Genomic DNA, 19298 nt, shown 5'->3' with positions numbered 1-19298 from the left:
GCCAAATCCTCTGGGCGACCTTGTTCCTGGTTTCTATCTGTGATGGGTTATATCATAGAAACCCCCTTGGGATCTGCCAACTGATGTGCCAAGACTACTTCTGCCCCTGCTTTCCCTGCCAGCTCGGGACCCCAGTATCCTGTCTTGCTGAGCCAGAAATGCCCATCTGCTTCAGCACAGACCCAGGGTCTGAATTACTTGCCCCAAAGCTGCAGACTTAACTGAAAGCAGCTAACAGATGTTAGATGCCCAACTCCCAATGGAGACTAAAACCCAAATAAATCCGTTTTACCCTGTATAAAGCTGTATACATGGTAAACTCATATATTGTTCACCCTCTATAACACTGATAGAGAGATGTGCACAGCTGTTTGCGCCCCCCTCCCCAGGTATTAACACATACTCTGGGTTAATTAATAAGTAAAAAGTGATTTTATTAAATACAGAAAGTGGGATTTAAGTGGTTCCAAGTAGTAACAGACAGAACAAAGTGAACTACCAAGTAAAATAAAATAGAACACGCAAGTCTATGTTTAATACAGTAAGAAACGGAATACAGATAAGATCCTCATCAGTTCCAGAATGCTTCCTTTTACAGACTAATCTCCTTTTAGTCTGGATCCAGCAATCACTCACACCCCTTGTAGTCACTGTTCTTTGTTCAAGTTTTCTTTCAGGTATCCTTGAGGGTGGAGAGGCTCTCTTTTTAGCCAGCTGAAGACAAAATGGAGGGGTCTCCCATGGGCTTAAATAGACTTTCTCTTGTGGGTGGAGACCCTCTCCTCTCTCCTATGCAAAGTCCAGCTCCAAGATGGAGTTCTGGAGTCACCTGGTCAAGTCACATGTGCATGCATGCCTCTCAGTTTTTACAGGCAGAAGCCATTGCCCACATGGTATCTTGAGTGGCTCCTGGAAGATGTCTTATGTGGATTGGAGCATTCCAAGATGCATTGTTCCTCAAGTGCTACCTGACTGGGCAGTTAACTTTGGGAATTCCTTTCTCCAGGAACTGACCAAATGCTCTACTAAGGTTATTTAGAAATCAAGCCATACATGGCCAATATTCATAACTTTGACTACAAACATGATACATGCATACAAAGAGGATTAATAGATTCAGTAGATCATAACCTTTACATAGATATGTTACATAGCATATGTAGCATAGAACATATTCCTGTTACGTTATATATATTCATAATTATATTTCCATAAAGCCTTATGGGGGGCGCCGCCACACCACTCTTCTGCTTAAACCCTTCAGATCACACAGCCTTGTTATTTGAAAGGGATTTCCAACAGGGTATATAAATAATGCATAATACATTCATTGGTTTAATTGTTGTACATGGTAGCTATAGATAGAGCCCTGCGCAGATACAAAAAAAATGGATCTGCATCTGATCCGCGTCTGTAATAATTAACTTCTATCCAACTCATGATCTGCACTCCACTTTTATATGTACCCTCACCAGCATCCTATCTCACAGTTGCAGTCCTGCAAGGATGCAAAAATTGGATCTGCATCCAATCCATGATCCATAAAGATAGTAAACAATACAGGGCTCTAGTTATAGATCAAAAATATCCCTCAAAGAGTGTGCAGTTAAAAAATATCTGTTGTACACATACGCACATTTCTACAAATCACACATTTCCACACAACTATGTGTGTATATATAGCTTTTTCCACACGGGGAGTAATGGCTATTAAATTCATGCCAGGATAGATTAATTCAGTAGCTGCAGCATTCCTGTATGCACCCTGTACTTACTATACTGCATACCTTGAATGGAAGAAATAATGAGGTTATCTAAACAAAAATACTTATTTTCTAAGATAATTGGCAGGCTTTTATGGGCCATCACTCTGTGCAGTTGATCAAATCTAGTTCTTCATATCTCTGTTTTCCCATCTGTAAAATGGGGATAATGATGCTTACCTCCTTTTGTAAAGTGCTTTGAGATCTAATAGATGAAAAGCTCAACATAAATGCTAGATGGTATTATTATTGGTATGTGTGATGGGGTAGGTTACCAGAGAGGGTTGTAGCGTCTAGTGGTCAGCCCACCCTACCACCTTGCTAGGCCCTTTAAGGGTTTGGAAGGGTCCAGTGGATACATGTGGAGGCCTAAGGGTCCTGGGAATGAATGGTGATTGGGAAGGAATCTGGAGGATGTACCTTTTAGGGACCTGGAACAGAAGGCAGGGCAAGGATCCCCTCTCACCCCATCAGCTGGGAAGGATTGGGAGAAGGGGAGAGACATAGAAACTGTCTCCTCCCACGCAGCAGACCAATACTGATAGGGGTAGGCTGGCCTGCTGAACCCTTGATTTTGGAAGGCTAATTGGAAAGGGTGTTGGGCTGAAGGAAGCTGGCAAAAGCCTTGCAACTGACTAAGGTAAGGCAAGAGGCGTGAGACACACAAACCCTTCAACTCTCTTTCTGGATCTGAGGAACACTTGCTTGACAGAGGGAAAGACAAAATACTCTAAAGCAAAGAGGCTCTTGGAGTACAAATCCGGTCCCAGTGAGAGGGAACTCCTGTTTAGAGGAGACTGATACTGATCCCAAACTCTGGGGTGTGCCCACCTAGGGAGTGTGGAGGAATGTTCAGGGAGGTGCACAGCAAGGCTTGGGCCAGTCTCCATGGGGGACAGGGAGGGAGCGCAACCCAGTCCCATTCTACCGCAGCTCTGCTTCTGTATGTATTTATGTATGTATTTATACATGTATGCATGTATAAATATCTCCTGTCTGTGTGTTCCATTCTGTGCATCCGAAGAAGTGAGCTGTAGCCCACGAAAGCTCATACTGATTAATACCTTTGTTAGTCTCTAAGGTGCCACAGGTACTCCTGTTTTGTTTGTTTTATCTGAAGTTCTTTGCTTCAATCAATAATTACTGCAAATGGACTATTACAGCTATTATGCACCATAGACTCAGAAATGCAATTATACAGTTTTGACACATCTTTCTGACTTCATAAAAAACTTGATCTTGTCTGCAACTTTTCATAACTGACACTAACCAAAGCTCAGCCACTGGAAAGCTGAACTTGCACCTGTTTAATGCAGATTTTTTGTTTCTATAGCAACAAATCTACTCGTACTTACTGAAAGAATACTGGAGTGTGAGTGACTATGATTTTTAATTTAAAAAACAAAATAGCTTTATGCTTGGAGGCTATAAAAACATAACTTGGAGGACACCTTCCTACCAAGAAAAAATGGAATTGGTTAAACCCAGTGTACTTCATTATTAGGAATGATGCCATATTAATGGAATGGGAGCTCTGTGTTTAATCTTGTTTTACTAACTAAACCGTGAAAGCCTTTTTATATGCAACAGTTTATTTCCCCCTGCTCCCCCTGCCAGAGCTGAATTGTGGTTTATTAGTGGCTAGGATAATGAAAATTTTGACTGCTTCACTGCAAATACATTTTCATTTGTATTGGCTGGCAACGTTCCTGTGCCAGCAATAACCTGCTAGCCTTGAAACAATGTGGTAAACGTTCTGCTCAAATCCCCATCCCACATACAACTTGGCCTCTGATTAAGACATCTTATCTCCCTCCTCTCCCCTTCCCCCGGCTTTCCATTATCCATCGTCTTAATCATTTAATAATAATTTTAACAACAAAATAACTGGCAGTTCCAAGGAAAAGCACATTGCCTTTGTCAATGCTATCATGCTGACAGACATTTTTCTAGCCTATGTATCTGTTTCCACTTGCAGATAAGGGCTGCACAGTAAGTGTTTGTGGCAAGCTTGTTATGCCTCAGGATTAACCCATGGAAGTGGATGTAGACAAGCAGAAAGTCTAGATTGCAGGGTGCCATTGTAGCTCTAGCTGAAAAAAAAATCCATCAACATTAGGATGTAGTTCTATGATCTGAACCTGTTTTATAGCTACATTTCTGTTGATTTTGAAAATGTGATTCTGCTAGATCCAGCTCCATTTCTAAGGCTTAGTGGGTGACTATCTGGGACCAGGGATTTTAAGGAGTTTTATCAACCAACCCTTTGCCATAAGGGCTGCTGAGATTACTGATGATGGATTTCACTGAAGAGAGAAGAAAGGGACAAATAGGAAGCTGTCTTGCTGAAAGTTGAATGAGATCCCCTATGGGGGGAGGGAGAGACAGCGCCGAAAAGTCCAATTTAAAATAGGATTTAGTACTAGCATGATAAATTTGGAGGAAGGTGGCTTTCCATAGTGACTGGAGGGCTAGATCCTGCAAAGTGCCAAGCATTCTCAACTCCCATGAAAATCAATGGGAATTGAAGGCACTTGGCACCTCTATGCTTTTTTCAGCATCTTGCAGGATTGGCCCCTAAATCTTTGGGACACGTGAGCTTTTACTTGCCTTAAGTCTTCAGTAAAATATTTTTTTTTAGCCCAAGACTGAGTGAAATACTTTCTAAAAGGACTACTGTATTCACTTTGTAAATCAAATAGAAAAAATTGTGATTGATGCGAGTACATTGGCTCCAGTGCCATAAAAAACAATTAATGAGCTCCTCTGTCATAATGGATAACAAAATTTTTTTCCCTTGCATTGACCTTCACATTTTGCATGTGCCTTTTTTGTTTCAGGAATAGAACTCTGTCCTCCTGGGCACCGCTTCATGGTCACCATGGTGGCAAGCTTCATTGCAATGGCAGGACAGTTCCTCATGCCAGGGCTGGCTGCCCTCTGCAGGGACTGGCAGGTTCTCCAGGCGGTCATCATCTGCCCTTTCCTACTGATGTTACTTTACTGGGTGTAAGTATTTCTGCCTTGTTTCTTGTTTGTAAAGATGCTCGCCACTAAGACTGGGTTTGGGAGGTGTTTTGATATCTGAGAAGGCCCCCATTTTATTATAGCCTGTAGCAAGCTTTTCTTTTTCACAGTTATAAAATGTCTCCTTCAGCAAATAGGTAAATCTGAAACTAAGCTTCAGAGGAAAAAACTTGCTCTCTAAGGTAGCTTCCTCTGCTTGCTTTCCCAGTAGTGGGTGGGAGGGAGAGGAGTATTCTGCTTTGGTGAATTGCCATATATGCTTCATACTACTTTGGGGAGGGGACATGTTGCGATCACCAGGTATAAAACATGAGAAAAAAAATAAGTTCTCACCGGCAGGGTGTTGACAATTGTGCTACAGCCTTAGCCCTTGAAGATCTGTTTGTGTTTCTAAAGTCAAGTTTTCCACTCAAACCCAGAGTATGGTACTTGCCTGTCCCTTCTTTCTCTTTGGGCTGGACTAGGCTAGGATTTAAAGCAATGATGTTAGCATGTATTGGCCAACATGTGCAAACTAGTCCATTTAAATTTAGTGTAGACAAGATGCATTGCCCTTAACATGTGCTAAGCTCATGCCCCCTGAGTGGGTCTCTACACAGCAGCTGGGAGGGTATTTCTCCTTTTGGAGAGACAGATGTGTAGCACACTAAAATTAACAGTGTGGCCTTGATGGCATAGGCAGTGGCTCAGGGAAGCCATCTGAGTCCAGACTCAGGGGGTCAGGCAGGATTGTACTCGGGTGGCTAGCCTGAGCGTACTGCCCATGTCAAAGCAGCCACACTATTATTTTTAGCATGCTTGCATGAGCGGAGCTAGTCTGTGTCCATCTACCCATGCTGGGAAGTATCCTAAGGCTCCCAGAAAGCTTCTCAGTCAATCAGCGTAGTATGTGTTAAAATCTGCACTGCCTTACCTGTGCTGTGCAATGTAGTTGTAGCTGTGTTAGTCCCAAGATGTTAGAGAGACAAGGAGGGTGGACCAACTTCTGTTGGTGAGAGAGACAAGCTTTTGAGCTGACAGAGCTCTTCTTCAGGTCTGGGAAAGGTACTCAGCATGTGGCAGCTAAATACAAAGTGGAACAGATTGTTTAGCATAGGTAGTTAGCAAATGTTGTAATGGACCATTCAAGGTGAAGTGGTCCGTTAACGCCTCTGTAGTCATAGGACAAAAGGGGGAAAAGGAACTAATGGATTAGATTGTTGGAGTAAACCATAAATCTAGTGTCTCAGTTCTGTCCATGATTTTTGGTGTCTAGCAGAGATATGAATTTAAGCGCCAGGCTTGTCTTTTGAAAGTGTTGTGCAGGTTTCCTTTGAGGATGAGGACCAATAGGCCAGCTATGGAGCGATGCTTTTGTGAAGAGTGCTCACCCACAGGCAATACGATGTTTTTGTCTTTTATCATTTTCCTGTGTGAGTTCATTCAAGAGCGTAGTTATTGTCTGTTTTACATAGTTGTTACTGGGGCATTTAGTGCACTAGATGAGGTACACATGTTTTGATGAGTATGTGTAGAATCCATGGATCTTGAAAGCTGTGTTGTAGGGAGTGATGATCACTGTCTGCAGGTTTTGCATCTGTTGTTTTGGGAGGCTCTTGTGCTACTTTGAGTTGGTGTGTCCTGGTCTGTGCGTTTTAGCAGGTGTGCCTTATCACATGTTAGTTTTACCTAATCTGTTGTTTTAATTTACTCCCTATCCTTCATCAGTTGTATTGGCTGAATGTTTACTGTTGTTCAGTCATTCTACACCTGAATACATTTTAGCATAACAATTCAGGTTTTAAACAGTACATATTAGTAGTGTACAATACCAATATCATCCTTTACAAATATTTTATGTGACATTGTTTTACTGTCCTTTAGGAAGACATATGATTAACTAGCATAATAACACAGCAAACACACCAACAAAACAAACTTATGTGTAAAGAGACTTTTTTCATATTATAAACACTGCCGTTTCAGGATTTGATTCAGCTACCAGTAAACTCAATGCAAAGCATCCTGCTGACATTAATGGGAGTTGGAAATATTAACGTTTTATCCCAAACTAAACAAAGGCCTTCATGATTTTGCTACTGGCCAAATTCTGCCCTTGGATATGCACCTGTAATCCCATTGAAAACAGGAGGGGAAGGATAGAAGGAAGGTAGGATTAGGACCTGCTTATACAGTTTGATAATGGTAGCAATAACCAAAGTATCAAAACTTGCAGAGTCTGATTTTTCTTGAATGAGCAGAAGAGGACTGAAAACATTTGTTTAGTTATACTGGGTATACAGTACACGTATGCTGCGTGCATACCTCTCACCTGTTGCATCTTTTTAAGTGGGATGCCCCTTTTATGTAGCAGGTTTGGTGTTGTCATTTTTATAGTCCCTTCCCTTCAACTAGGGTGTAGGAGAGTAGTTAATTTTGTATGCATAGTTGGGCGGGTGGAGGAATGAACTTGCATTTAATTGTAACAAAATAAAAAATGAAAACTGCCCTTCCTTGTCACTTGTTAATTACCCACACAAAGTAATCAGTTAAACGCTAGAAAGGTTCTGTGACCTACCATATTGTCTCCTCCCTTGTCTTCCCCCTGATCTGTGATCCCTGATCCCTTTCCTACTGTGAGAATGCTGTTCACTTTCCTCCTACATCTCTGGGTCTAATCTTCCATCTCTGCGCTTGCTCTGCTCCCCTCTTGCCCTGTATTATAGATACCAAGCTGTCATGGGCTGTGTAATACCTAAACAGATAAAGCTTGGGGCAAGACTCTGATTGAGAGGGAATGGAGCGGTTCTATACAAAAGTGCAGGGGTGCAAGGCCTGTAATAGTCAATGACAGAGCTGTGGAATCTGGATAGTCCAAGACATCTGGAAGATCGTAGAAGTTTGTGCGTAAGCCAGCTCTGAGAAATGTGCTTAAAGACATGTACATGAAAGAAGTCAGGGTCCTAACTATGCACTTAGGCACAGATTTCAGATCACCAGGATACAGAAGGCTTTCTGTTTCCTCTTTTTGGTATTAGATGCTTCCTGGATCTGGCTGTCCCAAAGGTCAGCAAGTGTATTAATAATTAAAACAAAGAAACCCGACATACTAACTAAAAGATAAGAGTGTGAAAAGGGCTAGCTGCATTGGGTGTAGGTGCACAAGTGCCATAAGCTTAGGGTGACCAGATGTCCTGATTTTATAGGGACAGTCCCGATTTCGGGGTCTTTTTCTTATATAGGCTCCTATTACCCCCCACCCTTATCCTTCTTTTTCACACTTGCTATCTGGTCATCCTACATAAGCTGAGATTTATCCTTTTCCCATACTCCTCAAATGCAGCAGTTTGGATTTTAACTGGTGTCCTTGCCCTGATACAACCCCCTAGTGCAAATTTTACTCTAGTATAGTCCACTGGTACAGTTTACTCTGTTTGCAGGCTGGGGTCACACTTACTCCCAAAAGCAGCAAAGAGTCTTGTGGCACTTTATAGACTAACAGACGTTTTGGAACATGAGCTTTCGTGGGTGAATACCCACTTCGTCGGATGCATGTAGTGGAAATTTCCAGGGGCAGGTATATAAAAGCAAGCAAGAAGCAGGCTAGAGATAACAAGGTTACTTCACTCAGGGAGGATGAGGCCCTCTTCTAGCAGCTGAGGTGTGAAAACCAAGAGAGGAGAAACCTTGGGTGGCAGGCCAGTCCTCGCCCACAGACAACCTGCCAACCTGAAGCATATTCTCACCAGTAACTGCACACTGCACCATACTAACTCTAACTCAGGAACCAATCCATGCAACAAACCTTGATGCCAACTCAGCCCACGTATCTACACCAGCGACACCATCACAGGACCTAACCAGATCAGCCACACCATCACCAGTTCATTCACCTGCATATCCACCAATGTAATATATGCCATCATATGCCAGCAATGCCCCTCTACTATGAACATCGGCCAAACTGGACAGTCTCTAAGGAAAAGGATAAATGGACACAAATCAGTTATTAGGAATGGCAATATACAAAAACCTGTAGGAGAACACTTCAACCTCCCTGGCCACACCATAGCAGATCTTAAGGTGGCCATCCTGCAGCAAAAAAACTTCCGTTCATCTGCAAATCTGACACCGTCAGCTCAGGATTAAACAAATACTGTGAATGGCTTGCCAACTACAAAACCAGTTTCTCCTTTCTTGGTTTTCACACCTCAGCTGCTAGAAGAGGGCCTCATCCTCCCTGATTTGAACTAACCTCATTATCTCTAGCCTGCTTCTTGCTTGCTTATATATACGGTGTCCCTGGAAATTTCCACTACATGCATCTGACGAAGTGGGTATTCACCCACGAAAGCTCATGCTCCAAAACGTCTGTTAGTCTATAAGGTGCCGTAAGACTCTTTGCTGCTTTTACGGATCCAGACTAACACGGCTACCCCTCTGATACTTACTTCCAAGTATGCTTTGAAATCTTTGGCACTGGCTGCAACAGTTTTTAGGTGCCAGTGACACCCAGTGCAAAAATTCTAAAAGGCATCTTCTCCCTTTCCCTGTCTTCCCTTGTCTCTCTCCTTCCTCCTCTCTGCATTTTCTCATTTTTATTGCCTCTCCCTTGTCCTCCTTTCTGTGTTTTTCCCTCCCCCCTCTCCCTTTTTTTAAAACTCCTTTTAGACTTTTTCCATAGTTTGAATTTTTCTGTGCTGTTAAGGATTTTTGTTTTGTTGTTTCAATGCTCCTCCCCTCTCTCCCAGTGGTCTCTGCATGGACAACAGCAAGAACTTCTACACACTGAAACCAGAAACTGACAGCAATTCTAGTTTTTCCCTCTTCAGTTTTTTCCATGGCTAAAGGGCTTGTTTTACCTTTACTCTAGAAGGAAAGGAAGTCTACCAATCAGCTGACTGCAGCCTGCTCAGCTTTAGGCACTGGGAAACTGACCAACTCTAATCAATTACCCTTAGCAGAAAACTTTTTCAGCTCTTTACAAAGAGTACTTCCAAGGGAAAGCTGGGCTGGATGAGGCAAAAAAGGGGAACTTTGCCAAAGCTAACAACTTGTTTTTCTCCATCTGACTAGAGGAGAAGATGGGGGAGGGTGACCATCCATCCCAAATTAGGCAGGACATCCCAAAATGCAGAGTTCAAGTCCTGATTCTGGCCTGAGTGAGTCCAGAACAGCATTTGTCCCGGATTGTGCCAGCGTCTTCCTGGGTGGGGCGGAGGTGGGCCTTAGTCCCACTTGGCTATTAGCCTCACCCCCAGCACAGTGGGCAGATGCAACAGGGGACTGGGTGTTGCAGGGTATGCTGGGAGTTGTAGCTTGCACACCGTGTTCCACTGTGGCTCTGGGACCTGTGCTGCCAGCTGCACTACTAGTCCTAGAATGCCCTGCACCATGTTGCTACCTGCCCTAGCTGAAGTGGGCAGAGCAGACCAAAAAGAAATCCCAAGCAAGGAAATGTTCTGGTGCAGGGAGAAGATTCCTGGCGCTCATTTTGCTGTGCCCTCCCTCCCACTTGGGGCATAGGGTGGGAGCTCCTGGCTCCCCCACCCCCGAGTCTCCCCCATTCTCGTGGGTGGTGGGGAGCTGCGAGCAACCGTGGTACTGTGACTCCTGGGTGGTGTGCAGCCCCTCAGCGACCATGATGCCCGGAGGCTCCTGGGCACTCTCAACCCTGCAACTTAAGGGAGGGAGCAGGGCGGGGGGGGGCGATGACAGTGGGGCTTGTCATTGCTGGCTGCTGTGCCCTCTGCCAGTGGGAATGCCCAGAAACTGCCCCTCTGCAATCTGGGAAGGGGGTACACTGTGGTTTGGGGAGAAAGGGGCAGTTGTGGGGCAAGTCCAGGTGCAATGGGGGAGCTGGCTGTTGGGGGGAGGTAACAGCCCTGGGGTAAAAGTGTGTGGGGACCATTAGCAGGGAGATTGAGGAGAGTCTTTCTTTGGGGGTTAGTTGTGTGAGGTGGGAACTGTAGGAGGGATGGGGTGGGAAGAGCCCAGGAGTGAAGGTTGTGGCAGGAGCTTGAGGCTGGATTGTTAAAGTCTGTGGCGCTCTCAGTGGCCCTTTCTCCCCCCAAAAGATGGGCACCAGCAGTTTTCCTCCCCACACTCCGCCCCAAAGTTTTATAAATATTATTGTACCAAAGTAGAAAATGCAGCTTTCAAAAAATGTATGTATGAAACATAACGTTGGGAGGAGGAGGTGGTGGTGGGGAGATGCAGGTGTGACACCACTGACTGCTACATCTGGGCTTAATAGGGCTCATAAGTGTGCTAATTAAGCACTTGTGTTCAGGGCCCCAAGCAGGCCCTGAGTGTTTAAACAAAAAGACAAAACTAACAAACAAGCCCCCCTCCATACAAACCAAATTCAGTGGTGTTCTGGGTAGATTGACGTTAGCCCAGTTTGTTCTCTATGGGCTGAGTGGAGGTCTCAATCAAGTGTGGCTTCAAATATCTTCTTTTGTTTTTGAATAAATGTTTTCATCCCCATCCCGGCAATAGCACGTTTACTATGGCATCAATGGCACTGTCATGCTGGGCCCACACTTGGAAGGGGCCCATCACAACCACATGGGGGCCCACAAATGTATTTGGCGCTCAGCCCACAAAAGGTTAATCCAGCAATTGAAAAAGAAAATGGAAACATTTCCTATTTTGTGTGTGTTGTGAAAAGATGTTGGCAAAGCAGTTGCTTATGAACATTCTTTTATTATCCCAATTTAAGCCAATGCAAGGAGATACAATTGTCATGAACTAGAGTGTGATATCAGGAGAGGGGGCCAATTTCTGTTTTGTTCGCTTGCTTTTTTTTTTTCATTTGTTTGCCTTTTTTGCTTTCAAGTTTCCCATCATGCTGCCTAAAGTTTGGAACTCAAAGCTGCAAAAAGTGTGTGTGTGTGTGTGTGTGTGTGTGTGTGTGTGCGCGCGCGCATACCAGAAGTCTGACTACTCCCTGTGTGAGTTCACACAACTGAAATCGAAACAGGTAAAAGAAAAGTAAAATGCATTAAATATTTAAAAGAGAATTTTAACTTAATATGTTGTTTAACCTCCTGGAGTTGAGACAGAGCAATTAGGGAAGTTTATTTGAGGGCCTCAAGATGCATTTAATCCCTGATTTGTATCTCAGAATTTTCGGTGTCTTCCATCTCCTGCTGTTGCTCATCAGACTGAGTAATTAGAGCAACTGGAAGTCTTTCGCCTTTGGGCATGTCCAGTGGTGGAATCGTACAGAAGCTATTGGGCAATGAGACTCCTTTTTTCCCATTTGTTCCTGAATGACCAAAACAAAGATCTTGGCGGACTAGAAATCCTTTACCCTCTCCTCTCCACTCTTCTTTTTCCAGAGTATGTCCCCGACAGGCTGCACAGGTTGGAAGCTGTAGCCTGTCCAGTCTATGAAATATTTTTTTCTAACTCATCTTACTCCAAAAGGAAGTGTTCAGTTAAGGTTAGATGTGTTAGACCCCAATCCTGCGATTGTTAGTGCACAGGCAGACTGTCCATGCAGAGGCTCCATGCTGCAGTCCACCTGCATGCTATTACTTATTGGGTTGGAGCCTCATGTAGGAAAATATCACCTATGTAGAGTAGGTGAGAAGATACACAGATATTGAGGAAGTGAGTGCCTCTGAAGAGGTGTGTGTGTGTGTGAGATTTTTAAAACCTCAGCCCTGAAGAGTTTCCTGTGCTTGCCAAATATAGATGCCAGCTGTCTCACTATGGCTATGACTGCCTCGGGGCTTATTCATCTTTCAGTGCCCAGGCCTATTTTGCTGTGGCAGCTGCTGAGAAACACTGCCTGCCTTCTGACAATAGGGGCTGTTGTGCCCAGTAGACCTTAAGACCAGCTGGCGAGTGCTCCCTGCTCTTCTTGCCTCCATCCCGCTTTGGTGCAAGCAGAATGGAGCACAGTGTGGTTTGGCTCCAGGAGAAGGATGGTGACCAGCTGCTCAGTAAAATGGTGGCAACAGCCCCTAGCCCAGCTCTGCAGGGTGTTGCATGATTGTACACTCAAATACAGTGATTTGGCTGGGCAGCCAGCTAGCCACTTTCTAGTAGAGTCACCCCATTTTCACACACAATTGCCTGCACTGTGTACACAAAATGGGTATCTGTTCTTAAACAGTTTGACCCTGACTGTTATTTTTAGTTTCTTTCCTCTCTGTCCTAACTTCTCTCTCCCCAATTGCCTCTATATACTCTTCCTTTCTACCTTCTTTCATCTTCTCCCTCCTTTCTGTTTCTAACTCCCTCTTTACTAACATTTGTTTATTTACCACCTCGATGATCTCCTTGACACTGGAGCTCTCCCCTTCCAAATGTACGTGAGGGGTACGTTGTGGAGGTGAGCAGGAGCCAGAGTGAATCTGAAACTTTCGCCCCTCCTTTTCTTGAAGTCAGTGGAACTACTCACATTTGTAAAGTCAAACTAAGTGTTTGTGGGATCAGGCCCCACATGTGGGTGAGTTGACACTCAGCCTTACTTTTCAGTTACATTATTCAGAAAACATACATGATTGATGAGTAGGGTGAGTGGGAATAGTTTACTTGTCTGTCTTTTGGACTGTGAGCTGCACAAGGCAAGGAAACTGGAGAGCTCCTAAACTGCTGTAGTCACTACTGGAAAGAATTATTGAAAATAAATAATAATCCATGATGCATCATGGAAAGATTGGGACAAAAAACAATGCTTTGATACTTGTAAGGGATTTCTACCACGGAAACCATCTTCAGAACCATTAACACAATCCTTTTCCAGCAGCTGCTGTACAAATAGCACTTTGCTAGCAAAGGTTTCTGGTGACTTTTGTTCAGTTACTAAGCAGACTGTTCCAAAGGACCATTAGGATAGCTATTGCTGCCAGCTGTCAAGGGCAAAATTCTGGATGGTGTGTTGCATTCAGTGACTTTTTTTTTTTGAGTCAATTTGCAAAATGTGCCATTTCCACAACATGTTCTGCTAGAAAATTTGCTGAGGCAGACACACGATATCAATGCAGTATAATGAGCTGTCAAGGGGAATGGCTCTCCAATACTTACTGTTCTTTGACACATTGGATTGCAGGTCAGTTTTCCTTTTCATTCTCCTTATTTTAATGCATAAAATCAATATGCCTTTTTCTTCATCTAGGATTGCATTCAAGCCAAGGATGATGTCTTGACTGTATTAAACTGAAGAGAATGCTGTTTAATGGTTCAGCTGCCTTAACTCCATTTCTTTGTCACCCTGCCCCCTCACATACATGAGACTGCATTGGTGACAAAGGTCACTGCACTGTCGTGGAATTTCTGATTAGTATAACTTTATTTAATAATGCATCTATTACACAAACTGTGTCATCAGATGTCCTGGAGGATTAAATATACTTACTGAGTCAAAGGGAAAGAGAAATTGAGGCCTACACAAGGGAGAAGACCGCCAATCTTGTGGACCTATTTCAGCTGTGTGTTTTGTCAAGTTCCACACATGCCTGTTTGGCTCAGTATGAAAATAAATTTTTAAAAAAATATAGAGAAGGTTTATCAATTAAGACAGAAATTTAGGGTGCGTGTCTACGATTTAATGGAAATAAATGAGAACTCTATGAAAAATATATATTTTTAAGGAGAACCACCCCAAAATGTTGTGTTAATGTTACAAAATTGTGTGTTTTATGTTGCAGCATGAGTCCTTTCATGATTATTGCTTAAACAAATGTATTTGATCAAATGCTTCTTAGTTGCTACTTATTGGATATAGGTCTTGGGGGCAGCAGGTCGGATCAGGGACATAGCTGACAGCAATGGGGGTTTTTTGTTGTTGTTTTTTAATGACATCCACACCAGCTGCCTCTTAATTCCTGATTTATCAGAGCTTTCGTATGTGAACTTGTAATTTCTGACAACGTCTACTACTAATCAGTGTTAAGCCTGCATCTCTTAAACAGCCTACCCTTCATCAGACAATGTTAGTTCTCCAGACTCGCACAAGTCTTACTTTTAGAGTTGGTTAGATATTAATAGATTTTTAAGGCCAGCCAGTACCCCTAGATAATCTGCTCTGACCCCCTTTATAGTACACACTGCTATATGCAGGTAAAACTGATGTTTTTCATATATTCTGTTCTTTCTTGAGGTACAATGTTAATCAGATTTCTACAAACTCATATCCACATTGTTCCTCTGAAGTTCATATCAAAGGTGGATGTTTTCCCAATGTTGCTCATCCACGACCCTCAGGAATAATGGGGCATTAAGCGTATACGGTGTGTCGTCTGACACTCTCGCTATTAAATAAATCAGAAGTAAGCATTTGAAGTTCCCCTACGTGGTTCGGTGCTATATCCTGTGAGGTTTATATTCAAAGTGCCATTCCATTTTACTTGACTTAATTCCATATTTGATCTGATTGTACAGAGGAGTATCTCATATGGGGTATTTTTATGCAGCATATTACACAAATAAAGCAATATTATTTTCACTATAGGGAGCTTTCGTTGTAACAAAATTGAACATAGTGTTAAGCTGCTTATTATATATTTATCCATACTAGGAATATACATATCTCTGCTCTGTCAAAATACCTTAAAAGCTGTTTATGAAGCTGGACATTTTTGACTTACAGGGTGAAAAAATAGTGTCTTGCAGATAATTTTAAACAATCTGCCTTAAAACAAAATGAACATTGTGTTGTAATCATAAACAAGTTCAATAGGGTATTTTCCCCCTCCAGCTTTAAACAACTTACAGTCACTTCCTTAACTAGAGTGCTGGGTAAGAATTGCCATTTGGAAACTGTCCCACTCTTTTACTCGGTTGGCAGCTGGTGGCTTTTGCTGACAGTGCTTCCTAGGGCTTTCCTGCATGGCAAGTTAGTGTGCAGTAGGCAAGCCAGGGTGTGAATCTACAGTGCGCCAGCTTGCTGCTCTCTAACTCAGCATGTGAATACTTCGACAGCCACACTCCAAGGCTTTCACTGCTCTTTGTATCAGTCTCCACACAGAGTTAGCACATGCAAAACTGGAGCACTGTAGATTCACACCCTGACTTGCCACACACTAACTCACCATGTAGACAAGTCTCCCCAATCCTTTCATACATTGTACTAATGCACACAATCCTGTTACCCTGCCTTATTTTCTTTTATATTACCCCATTTTACAAAAGATGTGATGCAACAGGAATTGGTCTCTTATGCATCTGTATAAAAGAAAATATGGTGGGAGGGTGAGATATTAAATACCCTGGTTAGTTTATATAGTGAGAATCTTACCCTTCGTTTTTCCACTGTTTGCAAAAAGCATCCTTTTTTTAAATGTTCAGGCAATTCTTACTTTACCATTTCCATGTTATTACTTTATCCTCAAATAGTGTAAGTCGACAAATTTAGTTGCCTCCCATTGATGGATCTTTGGAAGCATCCACTAATACATTTTGTATCTCTTGAAGTATTTTCCCGGAGTCCCTTCGGTGGCTGATGGCTACACAACAATTTGAGGCATCCAAGAAACTTATTCTTCACTTCACTAACAAGAACGAGATGAACATTGAAAGTGATATCAAAGGCGTGATGCCCGGTGAGTAAGTTTGCCCAACAAGTCAGGCAGTGGAAGTCCAGACATACAAATTGCTTTGTTTTTTGCAAGTATTCGTGTGGCATAACTGCCCCAGATTAAATAATCAAGTCACTGTCTGTAAAATTACCCTATTTATTCATTCATTTATTTTACAGTTGTTTAAATACAGTCCTGAACTCAGTAGCTGTGTTTAAATTACTCTGCTTATTGGATAGTCCTAGCAGTTATATTATTTCTCATTTTTCAGTGCAATATATTTTTAGAGATGTATCTCAATACATTTCACCATGGCTAGAGAGACCATCATTAGCCTTTTTCTAGTGATCTTTGTCTATAAATGAGATTATGCTGTTCAGAACACATTAAGTTATTCATATCGAAAAGTGGCAGCAGCCAGGCAACAAATTCTAAGTAATATCAATTAAGCAAATCTAAAAATAATCCGAATTTCTTTCCATTTCTTAAAATCTTTGCTAGTCATTTCACTTTCCTTTTTAAGTCACTTTGAATTTTTTAAGACAGTTTCCTGGTGATGGTCAAAGTAGATTTTGTTGGAAATTTAAACCTGGTTGGCTGAGTTGCTTGAAGCTTTTAAGAAAAGCAGACCATTATTGTTGCTAAGATTGTCATTGACACGGTGATGTTGTTGTCCTTCAGAGTGTTTCACAAAGCGAAGGGCTTTATATGGCACTATCTGTATACAATTATAACAAGAAGAAAATTTTTCTGAAGCTCCTCCATCTCTGTTGTTGCTCCTGTCAAATTCTTGTCAAGCTCCCCTTTACTCTTCAAAGCACTGGTAGTGCCCAGAAATACCCTTAGAATGTCCCTTAGAATCAGTATCTGAACATTCAGTCACCCAGAAGCCAGCTAGTACATTTTTCCAGTGTACTTCTATGGCTTAACTGTTCTTCGGTTAAGGCTGCTCTCTCTGCCCCTCACTATGAATTAGTGCATTTCACCCCAATGCAGAAAATTCATTCACGACCTCATGAGCAACTGAAATCTCAGTTAAACCCTTAACATGGGAATAGATTAATCTATAGGTTCTTGCGATGGCCTTCTCTGCACTCAGGTGAATTTCACCCACAGAACCCAAAATGTCACTATTGTACCAGAAGCCAATAGACTAAATGATATTCTTATCCTCAATATTTGTACTTTAAAAATTGAAATCCTAGCCAGATGTTTGCTTCATCTTGGTATTTATACCAAGTGATCTGTTATGTGCTGAATGTGGCCCAATCTACTCTGGTGTGATGCTTATTTGATTATAATATTGTTTTATGTATATATTGTAGTAATCTGTCAATATATATTCTATCTTAGATTACTGTATGTGTGTGTAAATTATATGAAATATTAAAAAAAACTACATTAAAATGTTATTTAGGACTTAGGTTTTAAAATCAAGTAGTAGCAAGTTAAGAAATACATAGAACATCAGACATTTGGCAACCTGAATTCTCCCTCATGGGCATCCAACCTGTTGAGTGAATGGGACAGGATAAAATCTGTGATTCACAATTTACCCCCTCTGGCACAATGGAACTTTCTATAATAAGGCTAAAGCTCTCCTGTGCAGGAGACAGAACTTCCTTGGGGGCTGGTCCAAAACTGTGGATCAGCTCCCCCAGGAATTAAGGACCATCACAGATCTCATCACCCAATGCAAGGTGCATTTTTTTTTACCTTGCCTTCTCTAACATAAACATATAGCAGTGAATGTGTATATATTATTGAAAACAAAACAAAAAAACCACACAACTTACAAAACAAAATCCATGCTAGATATTCCTCGTGTTGCTTAATGCACTACTGGAAGGTGCTCAGATACTATACTGAAGAGGGTACCCTAAGAACCTATATAGAATAGAATATCATGTCCTATGAAAAATATAATATGTGATCATGTAATTTAAAAACTGTATCATAATGCAGACACACGAGAGGGTCAAATTAAAGGCACATGGGCAACTTTAAAATCAGCATATCCAAACTTTATACTACAGATGCTCCTTGGTTTACACAAACCCGACTTGGGCAAATCCAGACTTACGGAAAAAGTTCCATAAGCTTTTTTTCCACATAATTGTTGGGTATACGTTCCCGACTTACGCAAAATTTGACTTACGCAAGGCATTCTGGAAAAGTCAGGGAGTGTCTGTATTTGAATTTGCAACCTAAATAACCTTTTTAAACTGTGGTGGAAGGGCTGATTTGTGTGTTTAATTTTTGTATGAGAGCTGCACTGACTTGAAATCCTTTATTCATCTTATATTGTGTGATATGGCATAGGGATAAGGCATTATATTACATTATATTAATTAAAAACATGGTTATTTTTAATGTAATTTCCTAGGGGGGCATTTTAAAGGAAAAAGGTAAAAACAAATTCTGTCCAATACAACTGTAACCTACAGGAGACATTTTAACAATATTTTCATGGAGGAAGATGAACTGTTAACTATCAGAATGGCTTTGTGGCTATTATCCTGCACATTCATAGCTAGTTATTTTTTCTCATCAATGGTCCCATAGCAGAGACTTATAAATATGACTCCTTGTCATTCATTATGAAGAGGGGAGCCTTACTTCTATGTGTGAGACATAAGAACGGCCATACTGGGTCAGACCAATGGCCCACCTAGCTCAGTATCCTCTTTTGACTATGGCCAGTGCCAAATGCTTCAGAGGAAATGAACAGAATACAGCAAATTATCAAGTGATCATAGGATGACCAGACAACAAATGGTAAAAATTAGGACGGGTTGGAAGGTGAGGGTAATATGAGCCTATATAAGAAAAAGACCCAAAAATCAGAACTGTCCCTATACAGTCGGGACATCTGGTCACTCTAAGTGATCCATCCCCTGTCGTCCAGTCCCAGCTTCTGGTAATCAGAGATTTATTGACACCCAGAGCAGGGGGTTGCTTCCCTGACCATCTTAGCTAATAGCCATTGATGCAT

General features: G+C 42.0%; 1 protein-coding gene across 2 annotated transcripts in view; it reads left to right on the top strand.

The window, feature by feature from the left end:
* Positions 1-19298, top strand: part of SLC22A23 (solute carrier family 22 member 23) — a 177249-nt gene that overhangs the window by 119718 nt on the left and 38233 nt on the right. For both annotated transcript variants that reach the window (XM_030552319.1, XM_030552318.1), the window contains exons 4-5: positions 4604-4772; positions 16200-16327. In XM_030552319.1, the coding sequence (XP_030408179.1) occupies positions 4604-4772; positions 16200-16327 (297 nt within the window). The remainder of the gene's footprint in view (positions 1-4603; positions 4773-16199; positions 16328-19298) is intronic.

This window comes from Gopherus evgoodei, chromosome 2 (genome assembly GCF_007399415.2).
Source record: "Gopherus evgoodei ecotype Sinaloan lineage chromosome 2, rGopEvg1_v1.p, whole genome shotgun sequence".
Lineage (NCBI taxonomy): Eukaryota > Metazoa > Chordata > Testudines > Testudinidae > Gopherus > Gopherus evgoodei.
The sequence above is the reverse complement of the archived record's forward strand: the minus strand, read 5'-3'. Positions and strand labels throughout refer to the sequence as shown.